The 20,276-nt window shown below is 42.6% G+C and overlaps 1 protein-coding gene across 3 annotated transcripts in view; it reads right to left on the reverse strand.

Moving 5' to 3' along the window:
• The window catches only part of lmx1bb (LIM homeobox transcription factor 1, beta b), a 44,875-nt gene extending 41,338 nt beyond the window's left edge, over positions 1 to 3,537 (reverse strand). The window contains exons 1-3 of one of the 3 annotated variants that reach the window (XM_030105375.1): positions 3,477 to 3,537; positions 3,035 to 3,157; positions 2,463 to 2,649 (exon numbers count right to left, since the gene is read on the reverse strand). In XM_030105375.1, coding sequence (XP_029961235.1) covers positions 2,463 to 2,649; positions 3,035 to 3,104 — 257 coding nt within the window. In that variant the 5' untranslated portion in view covers positions 3,105 to 3,157; positions 3,477 to 3,537. Of the gene's footprint in view, positions 1 to 2,462; positions 2,650 to 3,034; positions 3,174 to 3,262 lie in introns of those variants that run through there. The other 2 variants (XM_030105374.1, XM_030105373.1) reach the window with 2 other exon arrangements.
• Positions 3,538 to 20,276: the final 16,739 nt, after the last annotated feature.

A 20,276-nucleotide genomic window follows, 5' to 3' on the forward strand; every position in this document is an offset into this window, starting at 1 on the left:
CTATATGGAGCAAGGTGTGTTGAACTGTGTTGGTGGGAGCTTTAATAACACTGTACACAATTGTTTTCCCCCGTCTGCACTTAAACCTGTTCCAAAGGTGCGAAAAAAGACTGCTTGCCAATTCCTTGATTTATTATAGCTAGTGAGAGCTGATTACGGGGCATGAATCAGTTGCTGTAGGAATGTAATTAGGCACGTAGACCTCTGTAAGGCTAGAAGCTCTCCTCACAGCCCAAAGCAGTTTGTGGGCTGACAAATGCATCTTAAATGGGTGTCATAAAAGTCAAAAAGGTGCCAATTACATCTTTAAGTATCCCATCAATGCAAATGGAATAAACAACAAAAAAAAAGGGTTACTTATGCTGGTGTGATAAAGGGAGCAACCAGCTAGCTCAACCTGGGAGGGGTTAAGCAGAAAAAAAAAAGGTGGGAGACGAGTTAAAAGATGTGATAAATAATAGTGTGTGAGAGCAGGACGGCGCCCAGCAGGTTGTTGCATTTGGCTGGAGGGATCAGGCTTTGCCACACAAGCTCCCAGCACCAAGAGAAAAGGGGGAAAAAAAAAAAACCCAGGGTGGAAATGGTCAGTCCTGCCCCAAATACGGCTCTTCCAGAAGCATATCAGAAACAAAATGCCAGGAAGGAGAATTATTTGAAAGCCAGATAGATCCTGGCTGTCTCTGTGCGTCTGCCTCTTAATGCCGTCTTCTTCTCTTTAGACACGCCAAACAAACAGAGAGGAGAAATTGCGCCGGTGCTAAAGCAGGCAGGAGAAAGAGATCCTTGCCTCTGTCGGACCGTCTCAACTTCCAGCCACCTCTCAGCCGTGACGCCGGGACTCCGGTTTCCCCTAGTTACTGCTATGAATTTTCCATTGTTATCAGGCGACTGCACTGCTGTCACAAAGCTGGATGAATGGCACGCATGGCAATAGATGTAACTCTTTGTTGCTTTGCAAGGTATCTAGCAGAGAGCCATAATGTCCCGGTAATCGAAGTAGAATTGTTAAAAAGCCCGGACACAAAAAGCCGAAAATTTAGTGACAAGCATGAAAAGCGCTCATGCGAGGAGAAACACAGGGCACCCCGGGGTCCTCGCAGGCCAAACGGCAGCCCTCAGCATTGTTCCACACCGGTGTCACTGGGCCTCAGCGTTTTGCTCCACCATATCTGCCATCTTTGCTTCTTTTATGTGATAATTTACTAATTCAATTTACTCATTTATCCTGCTCCACTGTGAATATCTGCCATGCCAGGAATGTTTTCATGGGAAGATCCACCAGGTGCCATTCAATTTACATTTATAAAATGCTTTCTCTCTTTTTTTCCTCCAAAATTGGAACATTTAAACTATGATCATTTTTTTTTATTAAAGAAATAAAAAAAAGGCTTGTTCAGCTAAATTATTATTTATTTACAATTTATAAAATTATCATGAGCACCTTTAATATTAATTCTGCTGAATTTTAATCTGCAGAGCAAATGACCAAATTAACAATCTGCATTTCATCACATTAATATGCCTTTATTATTTAAGCCCAAACTTTCCAATACGTTTGTAAATCTTTCAATAAAAATGTTGTGCTATTTATGAGAAAAAAAAATCCGGAGAGTAATTTACGTGCGCAAACAGTTCATCGTTAGTGCCACTAAATTCGTCCACGCATTATGCGCAGAAAATGCGCAAACTAATATTTATTAAAACGCGAAATTGCGCGCAAGATGCAACACGTTTTATAGTGTAAAACTGGCGAGAGAGAATAAAAGCCGTTTGTTTTCTTTAAATATGGAACTTAACATTTAAAACTGGGAAATGTGTTTTTTTGGGGAAAAAACGAACAAACAAAATGTGGGAATTTTTTGGTTTAGTTTTTTTTTTTTTTAGCGTGTGTTCTTCTGAGAAAATGACATAAAGCCTGACTGTAAAATAAATGCAAACTGCGTGTAGTGCGATTTAAGTGTTGGTTGGAGTTTTCAGGAATAAAGTTTTTTGCGTGATGGGAAAAGGAGAAATAAAAACATCCCAGCACACTGTCGCTTCTGAGGGATAAAATCATTTTGTGTGCGTGTGTGTGTGTGTGTGTGTGTGTGTGTGGAAGATGCAGCGGCAGTGCAGAGACAAATGTGCAAATATGGAGACAATAATAAAGCTAAAGCACTGAGAAAATCGCATATGAGGAAATGATTTTTCCCAGTAAAGAAAAAAAAATCTGATTAATACGCACGTTTTCTTTGCGTATTAAATAAATGACGCCCACTGGCAGATCGGATTTCCACTGCTTTGAGTCCATTTTAGAAACTGCAATGCACTTTCATTTTTTTGAAATGTAATTTTTTTTGCACAGTGGAGCGCAGAGAAGGCCTTCAAGTCAACCTGACAACCCCAGCATGGAGCATTTAGAGGAGAAACAAACCCCTGCTCGCCGAGCAGAGAAATGTTCAAGAAGAGAAATGTGCGCTTACTGTTGGTAGTCGTGTTTGCAGTAAAGTTTCCTTTCTCTGAAGTAGCAGCTGGTGGTGAGAGGCTGTTGACACACGGTGCACTGCAAACACTCCTCGTGCCACGAGGAGTCGTTGACTCTCATCAGGAAGCGGTCGGAGATGGGGCGCTGGCATCCCTCACACACCGACCTGTGGTGACACTCGGTCCCTGGAAGGAAAAGAAAGGACGCGGACACAGGAGAGGAGGCCCCGTCAGGAAACCGGGGGGAAGCGGGGCCTGCCACGCGCACCGGAGAGCCACGCGCTGTCACCGATAACACGCTGGAATCTATTCTCCCATTGAAATATCACAGCTGCCTTGTTTTATCTAATGCACGATAAACCCCAACAAAAACCACAATATTACACCTACATTTTTTTTAAAAAAAATTCTCTATTTACAATCTGTAATCCAAAAATATCGACCGCATGCAAGAATAATAGAATCCACAGTCTGTTGTTGGGAATAACCTGATACTTATGACTGACAGCAGATTTGTTATTTAAAAAAAAAAAAAAAAAAGTTTATTTGAGAGGATAAACGGAGAACTCACCGAGCATAACTCCGAGCGTGGCTTGTCCCGATCGAAGGGGATGATCTTCGATTTTAATGCCGTCCAGCATGATGCACGTCTCGGGCTGTTCTCCCGCGGAGAGGCGCTCCACTGACACCAGACCTGTTGCAATATCCATAAGAATACGGTCAGGACTTGAGAGGAAAATCCCAGCCACACACGCGCACAAAAAGAAAAAAAAAGCTGTCTGGAGGAAGAGCTGGAAACCTGTTGGAAGCGTCTGAGCTCCGTGTGACACTCAGCCTGCAGCTCGGAGGACAAAAAAAAAAAAAGCAAAATTAACTTGGATGAAACGCGGAGGAAACTCGACTTCGGTGCGCAATAGTTCAGAAGCAAGAGGCAGCCTCAAATCCCTGATGTGTCAGAGAAAAAACGTGAAGACAGCAGACAATAAAGGTGGAAAAACTCTCTGAACAGTCACCTGTTATGATTAGAGGAGCGAGGAAAGCTTTATCTTGTCCCCGAGCCGACGGCTCTGCGCTGGGAAACTGGCTTCACGGGGAAAGCGCGTCTCGCCAGGGAAGCAGGGAAGAAAAAAAAAACACACCAAGAAGTCAAAGTTGAAAACAAATCCAAAGATGGGAGAGTGTCTATGTAGATGTCCCGGCAGTAACTCTTTGGAAGTAACGCAGACGGGTGGTTGGTTGTGCCCCTGTCGCTGCAAAAGTCTGAGATCGAGATTGAAGCGAGTGGATCCTCCCACTCCTGCATGCATGGCTACTCTTCTTTTTTTTCTTCTTCTCCTTTCCTCATTCCGCCATTCACTGCCATCGGGATGCAACTGGAGCAGGATACAGTGCGCAACACGGTCCAATAACAACACGCACGGAGAGGAAGAGTGGGGAAAAGTGAGATTTTACAGGCCCGGCTCCCTACTGCAACAATAACAACAAACAACAACAACAATAATGATCCATTTGTGCATTTTTTAAAAAAAAATTGCAAGTCACTATTTTCTAAATGGACATATTTATTCAGGCCATGCTTTTAGAAAAAATGCTGCATTTGAAGGTCATTATTTTTGCAGAATTCCTTATTGTGCACAATATATATAAAAAAGAGTATTTATTTCTTTAATCAGTATTCTAAAAATTATATTTCATACAGAGCTGGGTTTGAAGGTACGCTGCGTGTGTGTTTGTTTCTTGGAGCATTTCTTTTGTGTATTGTCTCCTTTCAGCTGAAGCACCTGGCGATCAGTGGCGATAAGAGCGGCACGAGGTGACCTCTGCAGCCATGTGCGCCCCAGACCACCGCCCTGCTTTAATAATAAGAATAGGAATAATAATACTCATAATAATCAATAAGCAAGGAGTGTTTGGATGCATTTTAATTCTTTTTAAGAGGGATAAATTACTGATAGACTCGACTCGGATTTAAATGTTTTGACGTCTTAAAAATACAAAATAAACGTTTTTTTTTTTAAAGGATTAAAGAAATATATCCAGGCGTGATCCGTCAGTTTCTGCGTGTCCCTGTGTGATGGAGAGGTGTGCAGGAACATGGCACACTGAGGCCTGTGTGAAATTACTGGGCTGCTAATGGGATTGTCCACTGCGTCCAGTGTCGCGCTGCATGAGAAGCTGATGGTTATCAGCGTCCAGAAAGCGACAGCAGCCCCCCCCCCCCCCCCAAAAAAAAAAAAAAAAAAAGAAATAAAAAATGAAAAGAAAAGAAAAGAAAAGAACAGGAAAAAAAGTGGGACAAGAAATATTTTTTTGTGTTAAATATGTGTGCCCTTTATTTCAAATAGTAACTGAAAGAAACACATAAAAAATAATAATCAATACTACGAAAATGTGTGTGAATGACATCATACAATATTACAAACATAACAATAACAATAACAATAATAATAATAATAATAATAATAATAATAATAATAATAATAATAATTTTGAGTGAAATGTATTTTTACAGGTGTAAACTCGTTGTGCAGGCTGCATCCTCTACCTTCCGTCCAGAGGCTCGCGCTGCTCCTGGCTTCCATCGAGGAGCATCAAGGCGATGACCTGTAGCCCAGTTTGTGGAGCGGAGCAGAAACTGGAGGCGTTGCCCTCTGCTGTTCAGCTGCAGAATTGCTGCACGAGCAACTGACACACACACACACACACACACACACACACACACACACACACACACACACACACACACACACACACACACACACACACATACACACAGTAATCCAACACGAATATTGAAATCATTACATTTTTTTGGTGTGAGGACGAAATGAGCCCAGAGCTACCCCCCCCCCCCCCCCAAAAAAAAAAAAAAGCGTCTTCTTTCCTTCTGTTTCCATCAGCATGGGGTCATTACCTCCACCTCACTCCATATTGGATTATCTGACCACTAAGCAGCATTATGAGCTGAGCGCCATCAATACAATATAATCAATAGATTTTCAGAAACATATGAAGCCTGTCCCCCCCCCCCCCCCCCCCCCCCCCCCCCCCCCCCCCCCCCACCCCACCCCCCAACCAGGACCCCTCAGCCCCTTCCTCCTCCTCCTCCTCCTCCTCTGTTCATTCAGCAGTTACCGGGCAGGTCACCGGCGTGAATGAGGACATCAAACATTCATTCAATAAATCAATCGGCCAACTTCCAGCCTGTGGTGTTTTAATGAGCCTGTCCGCCATGACAGGCCCTCCCAGGGCAGGGAGGCTGCAGCAGGTGTGACACACACACACACACACACACACACACACACACACACACACACACACACACACACACACACACACACACACACACACCACATCGGCCCCAAACTTAGGCAATTTACTTTAAAGTAAGCAGAACTGTTGCTTCCATCGGAAAGGTAAGAGACCTCATAGAACAATGAGGAAAACTCACATTTATGCAGTTTCATTTCTTTCAGTTTTTGACATTTGTGTTGATTTTGAATCGAAATAATTTCAGTCTGACAAAATTAAAGTGTCTCAGAGTTTGAGTAATTGAAGTAAAAGTTTGAAATGCGCAGACTTTGGGGAGGAGTCTTTAAAGTTTCAGTTTGGCGCAAAGTACAACAATTTTACTGAAATGTCTCGATTTTGCATTTAAATCAACGTGACTTTTTGAAAGTATTTCAGGGTGATTAAAAAAACAAAAACAAAAACAGAGAGCTTCTACTAAACAAGCAGTCAACAAATCAATCAAAAATATTCGTTTGATTTCAATACGAGCCAAACAAACGCATCAATCACACAGAAACATAAATTCACTCACAATTATTCCACTTTAATTACATTTACGTGTCTAAGTTTATAACCCACGCAGGATCCATTTATTTCCCAACTCTGAGTAACTCATCTGACTCTCCAGCAGAGTCTGGCCTGCAGGCTGCAATCAAGGCAAAAAAAAAATCTCACTATAAACTACCACACTCAGCTGGATCTGTGGCCCAAAAATAACCACCTTCATGTCATCATTTTTATATATATCACTATCAACACAGGTTTGCTTAAGATGCGCAATAAAATCAATAAGTATGTTTTAAATAAAATACCTGGTAAAAGGGGAGAATTCACATCCTCACAGCAGAGACTCGGCAAAGCAAAGACACGAGGCGCTGCAGGACTCTGATATTCAGCTGACTTTGATCTTTTAATGAGAGTTTCTACGCTGTTTTAAAGCCTGGATGAAAAAAAAAACTTAGTTCATTTGTTTGCTGCCGAATTGCGCTCGAATGTCTTAGAATAGAGGAGCCGCAGCTCGTTTCTGACTCCAGAAAAAACTTTTTATTGAGTCATTTTCGTTTTTTTAATCACGCACGCGAGGTTTTTTTTTTTCTTTTTTTTTTTTTTTTTTTTTCGTGATCACGGCCGCTCCGGTGAAATCATGACTGAGAGCAGGAGGGCTGCACGAGGCGCCGGGACCACCGACCGACCCGCTGCAGCTCGTTCAAGGTTTGCTCCAGATTCACTCTGATTCCGTCTGTTCGATCCTCCACATCCATTTATTCCTGTGACGCGCGCGTGAAAAGGTGCGACCATTCATTTAAAATCATTATTGATGATTAACGCGGCCAGACTATGATTTCACACAGTAAATAAACTGAGATTTCTCTGTAATAACACAGAAAAAAAACCATTCGCCTCGAGCCACAACCGGCCTCAGGGCCCTTCATTATAGACAATTAAATTAAAAAGTAGAAAAATATTATGAGGCGCGTCGTGCTTACTCCTTTTTTTAAAACTTATTTACATGGTGTCTTGTAATTTAATCTAACTAAAATTCACACATGAAAGATAAACACTTGATTTTTTTTTCATTTACACAAATTCTCCTTCGTCCCACTCACAAGTTTCAGCCTTTTCTTTTTCTTTTCCTTTTTTTTTTTTTTCCAGCCACACAGCCCTTCTTATCTTACTGAGGCAGCCAAAAATGATACTGCAGGATAATCCCATCTCCCCGGGGATTAGGCCGGAGTATAATACCGCACTGTCAACTCAGGGCCAGATTTGTTTATGTTATGATTTATTGGATTCAGCTTTTCTTCTTCTTCTTCTTCTTTCTTTTCCACTGACAAATTTATTGACTTCCTGACAAATGGCCTGACAGGCCCCAGTGTGACAGCGAGCTGACACACACACACACACACACACACACACACACACACACACACACAAACACAAACACACACACAGGATTGAAATGTGTTTACCTGCATGGCCACGGCTTGTTTGGGCGTGGAGCAAAGCACAGCTGGAATCTAGTTAACATTAATTTTATTATACAGTACTTATTCTAATTGCTGTTTACACACAAAATAGGTACAGAAACGTGCACGTGCTGCAGCCTATTAATAATATGCATTTATTCAAACTCACTAAAACCTTCAAAATAATGTAAATGGTTCATATTGATAACTTTTTTTCACTTTTAAAACTTAAATCATTGCTGTTGACATAAACGCACTGTGTTGTGCTGTAAATGATAAATATCAACCAAATTTTCATAATTTAAAGAGCTCCCTCTTCGGTTTCTTCACTCCAAAGAAGCACAAGTTCAACAAATCTGTTTTTAATCGTCAAAAATAATAACACAATAAGTATCAGACTCCACTAAATCTAATTCGGGTGTCAGTGCGCTGATGTCCAGGAGGGGGAATTGTCCTTCAAATGGACTTGTTTGTCTTGTTTTTAATAAATTATCATAATTTAAAGCCAAAAAGAGAAAGAAAAAGACCCAAATCAAAGCAGCGGCTCATCTGGTGACAGTGATCCATGGCGCAGTTAGATTTACGCACCGGGTCCCCCCGACCCACCCCGGACCCTGATCCCTTCACAGGGAGCTGGGAAAGCCCTCGATAGGAATTACAACAGTGCCCCCTGCTGGAAAGGCTCAGGAAGTACAACTCCTGCTGGTTTCACTGCAAAACTTTCACCTTCCTTTAAAATATGAAATTAACTCTATCAGATCGATTGATTACAGTCATTATGAAGACTTTTAACAAATAAAACTGTATTTTAATTAAAAAGAAATAAAGTGTGAAACTTTCATGGAAACGTGCAGCATTTATTCTACTTTCTAAAATCACTTTCATGTGTGATTAAAATAAAATTTCACGTCGTTTCAGCAAAACTGCAACATTTTTCTGTAGCAGAATAAATTAAATTATTAATTAGAAAAATATTGGTGGAAGTTTCTGCTTCATTATTGCTCCAAAAATAGACCTTTTTTTTTTTTGTAAAAAGAAGCATTTGTAGTTTGTATAATGAAAGTTTGTTGCGTTTCATAAAGAAAATATTATTACGTTTGTTGAAGTCACTATTAAAGTGTTATTTTCAATTGAATAGGAATTAGCTTAAGATAACAGTTTCAACAAAAAAAAGTTAACAATGAGAGTTTTGCTCTATTGAGAACTGTTTCTTTTGTGACACTTTAATGAAAGATTTAAAAACTAAGTCAGAATAAGTTGATATTACTTACATTTCCTTTCATAATTATTATTCAGAGGTAAATACTTTATGCCATTTTGTTATTTTACTTTATTTAGTCTTTTTTGTTCCTCATTAGAGATTTTCATTCATTATTCATTACATCTGTTTAAATTCAAATTTTCTTTGTTGTTTTTTCTTTGTTTTCCTTTCCTTTTTGACATTTGAATGAATTAAAGTAAAACCTACAGTAAAGAGCACACGAAAAAGTTAAAAAAAAAACTTTTTTCCTCTGAAAAGTTTGTGAAAAAAAGTTTTTAAGTTTTCATTTTCAATTACTAAAAAAAATCTACAGAAACTTAAAATCGAATGCATTGAAAGAAAGTTGAACCAAAATTAATATCAAATACCTAAATATTTAATTCATTTAAAAGCTGTAATTTTTCTCTCAGAATGCATCATTTCGTCAAAGTCAGTATTATAGTCAGGTTGGTTTTACGTTCTATTTCTAACAATGTGATTACAATAGAAAAAACTTGATTGCTCTCAACATATTTGCTTTGATTTGCGGCATTTCTTTATTTAAAGCCACAAAAGCTAAAATGTAAATGAAATAAAGCCTTTTTTTTCCATCGTGTCATGCAATAATAATAAAAAACAAATATAAAATCATTCGAGAATGCCTAATGATTGCTTTTCTTTTTCCAGGGGATTATCTCAAAAACATTTTGTAAAGCTGGTCAAAGTGGGATCACAGATGGCGGCAGATGAACATTATGAAACCCAGCAACAACAAAAAAAAAAAAAAAATCTTCCTCCTCTGTGATGTGGGGATCTCCCCTTCCCTTCTGCTTCACTTCACACACAGGCCAGGGCCAAACACGTCTTCATGTGAGCCTAAGCTGCTCAGACACATGAGGAACAACTTACTGCATGGCAATTTTGAACTAAATTAAAGCACGGTTTCCAAATGTCTCCATCTGACACACACCCACATGTATTTGTGACTTTCTGTGTTGATGAGCTCCTAAAGCATCTCCGACCAGGAGCCTTTAACTTCCCACACGGAGGTGCAGACTGGAGGAGTGACGCAAGGACGCAACGATGGTTTGCCCTTTAAGAAAAAACTGCTTTTCAACAAAACTTCGTCTCATGTGCTCATAAAAAAAAACCAGAAAAAAACAGAAACCTTGATGAAATCCCGTCATGCCAGCGTCGGATGGACGCCATTGTTGCTTCATGCTTGTTTTTTATCATTAGCAAAAGTGTCTGGGCTCAAGTAGGATTTGCAGCCCCTCTCATCAAACGATCATGTTATTCAGCGGATTTGTCTCCGCAAAAATAATGTTTCCTCTGTGGAGAGAAAAAAAAAAAAAAAAAAGAAGAAAGTTGAAGCTCCGGGAGGCCGGGGGCATGATTTTAGGATGGGTGCCATTAACAACAAGCGGAGGCCTTCATGTGGAATGTAGAAATTTCTGTGTCTGCTGAATAAATTGCATGCGCTGGCGGGGCTTGTGGCCGGAGTAATGAAAGATATTCTAAACACATCTACATTTAAACTGCGATACGCAGCGGCTGCTGTGTTTTCGCGGCAGAAATAACCCCGGAGTGGCTCAGACCTTAAATCAGCGTCCGTCCATGTGTTGCAAAGTCAAATACGAACGCTGGCAAACAAAATATGCAGAAAATGTGCTCGGCCAGCAGCCGCTCGGCCCCCCCACCATCACACATCTGCATACGTGTGACTCTTTTTCGCTCCGTCTCGGTCAAAACATGGCCGACGTGTCCCGAACGCGAGCCCGCTTTGCACGTATGCACGATGGCGAGCGTGTCATTAACAGGCCGCACTTCAGAGGGAAAGGTAGGAATCCGCCAGATGTTTTGCAGCTGGGTGGATCTGGTGGTGAAGATCTAGACAGCGTCTGTCACGGGCGAACATTTCTAATCTGTCCTGAACATTAGGCAGAGAGCACTAAAAACCCATCGCCGGTTCACATTGCGCTCTCCACAGGGTCTGCAGTTTGGCCCCGAGAAAGTTCAAAATTAAACGAGGGGAAGGGGGGAGAAAAAAAAGTTAATATTTATCACACTGAGCAGTAAAAAAGCAATTTTAACTATACTATTCCTCTATGATTTCTGCTAAACTCTCTCCCCTAATGCAGAATACGGTGAATAATAAAAGTTTTCAGGGGGGGAAAAAAAAAAAAAAAAGGTCAAACTTGAAGTTATTAGGATGGAGTGCCTCAGGCGAAGGAGCAGGGCTTTGAACTACAGGTCCAGCAGAGCTTAGGGGGGGTCAAGATGTGTCAAACGGCGAGCCGGAGTAACTTTCTTGAAAGGATTTCAGTTGCGTCCTGCAAAACAGACAAATAGCATGCTAACATTTGCATTTTGTGTTTCCAGCCGTCTCCGGTGTGAAGACTGACCACAGATGAACGCATTCCAAAACCCCCGTTTTCCATATTTTTACTGCCGTTGCTGGGAATTGAAGTTATTAAGTTCCAACGGTGGTCGTGGAGCTGGACTCCAGGGTTGACCGGGATGCTTTTAGCTGACACACTTGTTTTCTTTTTTTCTCGAAACTGTGGGAATCAGTCCAAGCTGACCTTGATGGTCTGGAGATATTTCCCTTCCTGGGTTCATGCGCCTGGTTACCAGTTGGTCAACCTCGCGCCCCGTGAACTGACCCCGTCCTCCCTCCGAGGTTTGAAAGGAAAAGAAACTCAATTCTCCGGGGAGCGCTCCGACTAACAAGAAAACTGCTGGCCCGAATCTCTCAGAAGTGCTGTGTTTTCCCACTGGACCACTTTCAGCTTAATAAACATCTTAACTAGCCAGAGGTCCCCCGGGAGCCGCCGGGAAATCCTCCGGGCAGCCAGAGCTCAGGAGCCGGCCCTTTATTGCATCCAGGTGGCTGTTAAAAAACGCTGGCCGGCCATAAATGTCCAATAAAATGCAAGTGGCACCTCGGCGGGCGGACGGGGTCAGTGCACCTGTCTGTGGACGAGAGCGCCGTCCGCTCCCCGGCGTCTGATCAGATTGATGTGGCGCTCGCCGCCGTGCCACCGCCAGGCGCACGGGGGCACAGGCCCCGGAGGTTTAACATTCGGAGGTGGAAAAATCAACTCGGCGACCGCGAAACAGACACGCACGAGAGATTTTCTAACAGAAAGCCACAAAAGACAAAACTACTACAGAGACACAATAAAGGATCACAGGAGAAAGTAATTGTGAAGACATGCAAACGGATTACGAGGCAGACCTTAAACTAACATCAAGAGACGTGAAATGACTGCGAGGAGAGGTAACACAACAACAGAGGCAAACAAAATGACCACAAACAATGTTTGTAGACTGAAATCCACAAATAAAACACACACACACACACACACACACACACACACACACACACACACTTGGTTTGTCTGCACTGGGAAGGTGGTTTGAGTGAAATGAGTGTGTAGCGTGGCAGATGGAAGAAATGCTGAGCTGCAGGCAAGGAAAGCCTTCGAAGAAGTAACACACACACACACACACACACACACACACACGGACACATACACAATAATTATAATATTAAATCGGGTTAACAAATACTGACATAGAGGAACTTTCAATTGAATATTTTCAAGTTTGAAAACTGCAATTTTAGTGGAAACAAAATAAAATAACAGCTTGATTTATTTTGAAAGTGATACAAGCATGAATTGAACACCTTTCATAGTAAATCTGTCTTTCTAAGGCAGTTGCACTGCTGGTGGAGGAATACTGGATCTAGTTGTGAGTTGTCTTCTTAGTTAAGAACTGGTCAAGCACACAAATCCTTTCGGTTTGTGCGTCCATCATGCCTGCATCACAACTTGAGCTAAACCAAACCGTCACGTTCTTTAATGAAGCTGCTTTGCTGACATGTTGAGACGACCCCTGCACGGCTCTGTCCCGGCGGCCTTCACGCCCTCAGCCACACAGAAACAACACAACCATTGTCCTTACATGTTTTGCAAATGATGCCATTGACGGACGGACTGAAATCTCACTCTGTAGCGTTAAATCGTGTCTGCACGGCGAGTTTTGGGCGGAATACTCTGCCGGACGACTTCCTGTTTGTTTACGACTTGTTCACATGCGAGTGAACAGTGGCAGCAGCCTCCCTTCATGTGTCCAGCCCGCTTGATGTCCAGAGGGAGGGCTAATTGTCCTGCAGGTTTTTCGGAGGGACCTGGACGGTGTATCCAGCCTTTGATCTGACTTGAAAGGAGTTAATTGATTTCTGTGTTGCAGGCCGTGTCGGAGGGAAGAGAGAGCAAGAGAGAGAAGAAAGATGCTTGCTGGTCATTTCACAACATGTGCTGAAATATCTGAGAGAGGGAGAGAGAGAGCAGGAGAGAGAGGGAGGGAGGGGTTGAAGAGAGAGATCAGCTCACACCCGACTCCATCCCTGCTCAATTATAATAATTTGACTCACATGGGCCGGCCGCCATGGAAGAGAGAGAGAGAGAGAGAGAGAGAGAGAAGGGGGGAAAAGGGGATCCCTGCTCTGGGCGATCACTCATCGTGCCTCTAGCTGAGGTCTGGGAAGACAGATTTGAGGTGCGGATCCCCTCAGAGTGCAGTCCGGGGGCTTGTTAAGGTGGCAGTGCGGAGAAGACCACACGTCTAACCTCTGGTTTTCGCTCTCTGAGGGTCTCAGCGCTTCATGACGTCAACGTGGAACAAAGAGGTGAAAACCACTGGAGGTAGGAGGTGGAGCACAAGACAAATAATTCACTGCTCACAGTGTGAGCGTGTGACTCTTTCTTTGCACTTGATTTTCTCCTCTATCCCAGCATGCACCGGGCTTGGGGAATGTTTCCCATTTGTTCCTGTTATGAAGAGTCTGAATGCGGCTTTACATCTCCTGGCAGCTTGATTTGCTGCATCACCTGCCCGGGAGTGTGTTGAGCGCGGGTCCGGCTCTGGCCCGGACCCGCCCTGACAGGCCTCCTGCCTTCACTCCTTCACCTCGGCCCGTCTCTGGCCGGCCCGGCTCGGGGGGGAAACGGGGCTGTCAGAGGGAGAGTGGCAGGATAAGCCCGTCTTAACACAGCACCTCAAACCACCTCATAAATACAGGCTTCCTCTTCCAATTTCCAAGCGGCCTATCTACCTCTGTCTACATGCTTACACACTGCTCCGTGTCATGCGCCGGGGTGTGAGTTTAAAAATGACCGGGAGACATCTGGCGGACCCGCAGAGGGTGGAGCTTTGATGTTCAGTTCAGCTTCAGCTGCGGCCTGAAGAAGACCTGGCCGGCTGGAGATAGGAAGGGGAGTTTACATGCCTCAGAATCAATCCGCCATATGTGGAAAGCTCAGAGACAGCGGCTGAGTAACTAGGCCTGAAGAAAAAAAAAAAACGCTGTTGCTGCATTAACTTAAAACCGTGGCCTCTGAAAATGATCATTATTTTCCATATCATGAAGGAGAGTGAAAGGAAAAGTGAAACCATGTGAGAGCGCTGTGTGACGGGCAGGGTTCACGCCGGAGCGAACGCAGCTCCGGCGCCCATCTGGACGGTCTGGCTGCACTCCTTCTCCAACCACGAGAGCAAAACTGGCGATTAGTTTCATCCAAACGCTTCTGACCCACACCGCCGGCCCGCTGTGCTTCTCCGACAGCAGCAGACGGAGAACAACACTTCTGTTGACACATTTAACTCACAGAAATTGTGTTCTAGTGATTATCAGATTAAACCAACCGTCCTTATCGTCACACTTCCTCTCGTCTTTTTGCAACCGCACGTTAATGTAGTTAGGAAGAGTCCAACTTTGTGCCTGGGAATCCGGATACATATGGCGCCGTGCTCCACGCAGCGGGGAGGAGGGCTGTCGGAGCCTGTCACCGCGCTCCAGGGCATCACTGACATGAGTGTCACCTTCATGAAAGCTGTTCCCTCTGCAGAGGATTCCTCAGACCGTCGCTCTGATTCCAGCAGCAGAACAGAAGAGTCAACGCAAACACTGGTGGAGGGTTGTCATCTGCTCCACGCTTCATTTAACATCAAAAGACAGTAGAAATTTTGGTCAGAGGAAGGAAAAAACATACCTGCACTGTTAGCAGAATTTATAAGTTCACAAACTTAGCAGGAGGGGAGTCTAATTAACAACGGGGACATTAATCTGTTCATGAGTGTCTAATACTAACTGCTCCTGCAAATGGTTTCTCACAATTTAATTAGCCGCAAATGGCACACGAGCAGTGATAAGACGGTGAAGTTTTAGTCATAAAATGTGAGTTTCGGTCTTGAATGTTTGGCGGCAAATAGGCAGCGGGGTGCTGTTTACTAAAACGAGAGAGAGAGAAGAGGAAGAATGTTAGATATTTAAAAAATACATTCCCAAATCTCACTTGAACTATGAAAACTAAAGACAAAATGATCTTTTTTTAGAATTTTTTTTAAAACGATTTTCCTGAAAGAGATGCAGCACACAGCTGAAAGCGTACAGTATGTTTGTTGTGCGTTTGTGTGCCGGAGCCGGCGGGTGTCTGGGGTAAAAGCTCCAGCGTCTCTCGGTGCTGTTCGCTCGTGCTGCTCGATGCTCATGGTGAACCTTTTGACGGAAAACATCACCGGGGCCTGTTTGTGTGCGACGAGACCGACTCTCTGCTCCCTAAATGCTTCACACTGACAGCACGGAGCCAAATCCAAGATCCTGCAACCAGATATCTATAAAATAACCCGCTTTGAAAAATATCCCAATCAGATTTATTCCAGGCATCAATACATTAAAATCTATCTAAAAAAGAAGCAGACTCAGACAAATAAGTTTGAATATAATTAAGTTGAAATTTTTGTAAAATTTAATATGCATAATTGTATATTATTAAACACATTTAGGTTCTGGATTAAATAAATACAGTCCACAAGGATAAATAGTTTGTCTGCCTAAAAATGTGGAATAAAAGTTATCAATGCTGCAAGCAATCCCCTTCTGATCCTGTAATCTAAGTTGATGCTGGGGCATCACCGGCGGACGCTCCACTCTGTGCTGAAGTTGTACTGAAACTGTGAAGAGAAGACAAAGAAATGCATGAATAAAGCAGGATTCAGAGTCAAAACTGGACAAAAATAACAAAATGAAACACTTCAAAACATACAATTCCACATTCAGAATAATTGTTGCTTTGAAAGCATTCTGACTGATTTGAAGTTTTTCAACTTATGGAATGTCACATGCACAATAAAGAGGAGCCAAAAAAGGAGAGAAAGTCCAAAGAATCACTGCCCTCTTGTGGCGAGGCATGCACATGACTGCAGAGTGAGAAATCCCCATGTTCCGTCCAGAGAGGCAAAACAGCACTTGACTGTTTATTCTGTTAACTTATAAATTAAACTATTATTTTAACCATCTTATGAATCAAAGATCAACTACCAAATTATTCAAATCTGATACTTGAAATGTATTTTTTTTCTGTTTTGATTCCATTTTAAAATCAAGATGAAACTATTAATTAATAAAAAATAAATCTTTCTTTTCGGCTTGGTGAATATGCTGTTAGTGTCCATCATGATGATGTTCAGTGCTCCCACAATCACTTCTATTCATCCTGTTTGTAAGTGTCACATTAACTTCTAATTTACTGGCCAGGAAATTTATCCCTGCATTCTTTGCAGTGAACTACATTCGTGTTGTGAAATACTTTTAATTAATAATCCAAACTGACACTGGAATGCAGAAGCTGCGTCAGTGGATCATTCCCTGAGTCCATTCGCTTCTGCAAATCCATTAATGGAATAAAATCATGAAGAATTTATTTTTTGAGGATATTTTTCTGCTTCTGTTGAGTGCTGAAGTCAAGAGGCAACAAGCTGTGCTGCCTTTCACCAAGCTGAACAGTTGTATTTCTGCAGCGCAGCACTAGGTGATGCTGTATGATCACTGAAACAAGTTTCCAGAAGGAGCCGCTGGCGGCCAAAACCGGGTTCCCTCCATCAAAATCACACCTTCCACCATTTTTATCAACTTGAGGAGAAGCTGCAAGTTACCCCAAACCTGTCACGTATCACAAGCCTGTTATTGGTGAAAGAATTCAGCCCCCCGCCACACAAAAATTCTGTCTCAACATCTGGCACAGTAAATAAATATTCCTCAGTGTGTGTGTGTGTGTGTGTGTGTGTGTGTGAGAGAGAGAGTGCGTATGATGGATGGGGGAATGGGGTGTTATCAGGGAGAGCATGTATCAATGTCTGCCAGTTTTACACACAGGCTGACAGGACAGTGACACACTGGAACATGGGCGGCAGTCACCCAGACGAGCCCGGCTTCATTTCCTGTCCCTGCTCCACTGCCAAAAATATGTGACATGTTGTCTTCATTAATTCCACCTCTATTTGGAGCTCTCCCTCTCGCATACCCCTGTACACTACTGTCCTGCCATACGTTCACATGGAAACACACACACACACACACACACACACACACACACACACAAGGATGCACATCTACAGAAACACACATCCGCAACAACACACACAACCACAGACAACTCCCCACAAGCACTAAAAACCAATCATACATAGGTGTTAATGAAAATCTTGTCATGTGTGTGCGCACACACACACACACACACACACACACACAGACACACACACACACACACACACACACACACACACACTTCTCTCCACCCTAGAATACTCCCTCTGAAAATCATTAGCCAGCCGCCAACAACATTTTTCAGCAGAGCAAACTACATAAAGACGTCACTTTAAATCGCTTACTAATTAACACTTAAAAAGACACAAATTAGATATGCGTGGCTAAAAGCAATTATAATATCCGCAAGTTTTGCGAGTCATTTGGGAAATGAAAAGAATGCCTAATTGCTGGAACCAGCATCATCTGAGACGTGGCTTAAGTGATGCCTGTTAGGAAATGGTCTTATCTACAACTGTGGCTGTGATTACAACAGTTTTCCTCAATTACATGTGCATATGTGGAATTCTGGAGAGTACATCTCTTTCATGAATCTATATTTTTTTAATGGGTTTCAAAATGAGGCAATTAGATAGTGTGTATGTGTGTGTGTGTGTGTGTATGTGTGTGTGTGGAAAGTGCCTCAAGTGTCAAATTTGAGCGTGGACAGTGACCTCTTCTGGACAACACAAGGAGGAATTGAGCTGGACAAAAACTAAGTAAAGAAGAGTTTTCTCCTCAGATTTAGAGATTTATCTCTTTATTTTTATGCTATCTAAGAAGAGGGGGCATTTTGGCGATTAAAAATAACAGATAAAAGACGAAAAAAAAGAAAGAAAATGAGATTGTTTCCAGCTTGAGAGAACCGGTGACTGAATTTTCCTCCTTGTTCCGCAGATATCAATGTGGAGAGAAGTAAAAATAACACAATGGTGAGGGATGTTTCCACTTGGAAACTAATTATCAAGCTAAGCTGTGACTTCATCCTCATCAGCCTGGCCCCACCATTAATCTTGTGCTGTCGTCCACTTCACTAAATCCTGTGTGTTACACTATCTCACATTTACTTCATCAGCTCCAGCGCGGCTGTAATTAATGATTTCTCATGCCCTTCCCTTCTCTTCTCCCGCTCAGCTCGCCATGTGTCCTCCTGCTAATCACACTCTCCGAGAAGAAAGAGAGAAGGGAGGAGGAGGAGGAGTGGAAGGAAAGAGAGAGGAAGGGGGAAAAAACACGAGACAAGAACATATAGGATGAGCAGTCAGCTTGTCTCCACCTTGGACACACACACACACACACACACAGACACACACACACGTACACGCCATTAATACCTGCGCTGACAATGAGCTTCATTCAGATGACCACATGACAAGATGGCGACTGTGTGTGTGTGTGTGATTGGGATAGTATGTGACAGAAGACAGAGGCAGAGTGCAGAACAGACACCCGGTTTGATGAGGGAGTGTTTGCTCTGTAACACATCTCAAACCCAACAGCACCTGTTCTTTTACAGTGGTCTGTCACTTCCTGGCAGTTCTGATACCGAGATACCGTGCTAATGAGAGAGAAGGGGGGTTGTCACTCTCTTTAAAGCACACACACACACACTCACGTTTTTACAGCATCACTTGCGAGGCCCGTTCATTATTAGAACGCTCTCCTGATCTCATTACATCGATCGTCACCATCGTGATCAACGGTCCAACTTTAACCTAATTCTAACCTCAGCGAAGACCTCCTGAAAAAAGGAAACAACGCTGTGTTTCGGTCCCCAGAACGCGAGTCAGACGCCACAAGTGTGGCGTCTCCTCAGATTTTGGACCCCACAACGGGAGTAAAACAGAGGGAGGGCACCCACACATACAAGCCTGCACACATAAATAGTGTCTTCCTTATCTTTTGGGGACATTATATTGACTCACATTCATTTCCTGTAGACTTACTTTAACCTTATCTATTACTTTCAAAAGTCGAACTTCTACCCTGACCTTCACCTTGCTGGACACGACCTGTTGAGGACACTGCACTGACTTACATGTATTTCCTGTCGTCTTATTGACCTCAGATGTTACGCCGACCTGATCCTAACCCCAATTCTTAGTCTAAATGTAAAAAATGTGGCTATAAAAAGAGTACCGATCTTCCAGAAAAACACAGGCACTCAAATGATTTTTACTGAGGAAAACCTACAAGTACAGCATATCATATTATTGCTCAAATATTAAAGCTAAAAATATGCTTGAATTGTAGATGAAAAAAAAACTATGATAATTGTGGGCAGCCAAATAAAACCAGTGTGGGCTGCAGCTGGTCTGCGGGCCACAGTTTGAACACCTTCACAGTAAATCAAAGAGAAGAGTATTTTGCATTAATTGCATTTAGACAATTGGTCACACTTGGCAACGCAGCATTTGGGAGTGTTTAGTGAAAGATGCTGCATATCTGCATACAGAAATACCATGAAAGAACTTTTGCATTGTTTTCAGCTATAAATGGTGAAGTGTGTATAATTCTAGACTGTATGACACTTTAAAATGGATTCATGAATATAGAAATGGCAAAGAAAGATGTTCGATTAGCATCTCAGAACTAGAAAGAGACTGAATAGTATTCCGTTGATTGCTTTATAGGGTTAATCCCAATTAATCTCACTAGATACATCTGTCGAATCTCACATAAAATCATTCTATTCTTTATGAGGACATTTAAATAATACGAGTGTATGAGCAGATTTAGGTCCAGATAACAGTAGTGAATACCTTTCCAAACACACACACACTCACACAGACACACTTTCCCTTTATCCTCCGGCTCTGACAAACACGTGATTCCAGAAGCAGGAGCTGCATGCAGATGCTTTTCTTCCGGCGAATGCCTG

The sequence above is a fragment of the Salarias fasciatus genome, chromosome 12 (genome assembly GCF_902148845.1).
Source record: "Salarias fasciatus chromosome 12, fSalaFa1.1, whole genome shotgun sequence".
Classification (NCBI taxonomy): domain Eukaryota; kingdom Metazoa; phylum Chordata; class Actinopteri; order Blenniiformes; family Blenniidae; genus Salarias; species Salarias fasciatus.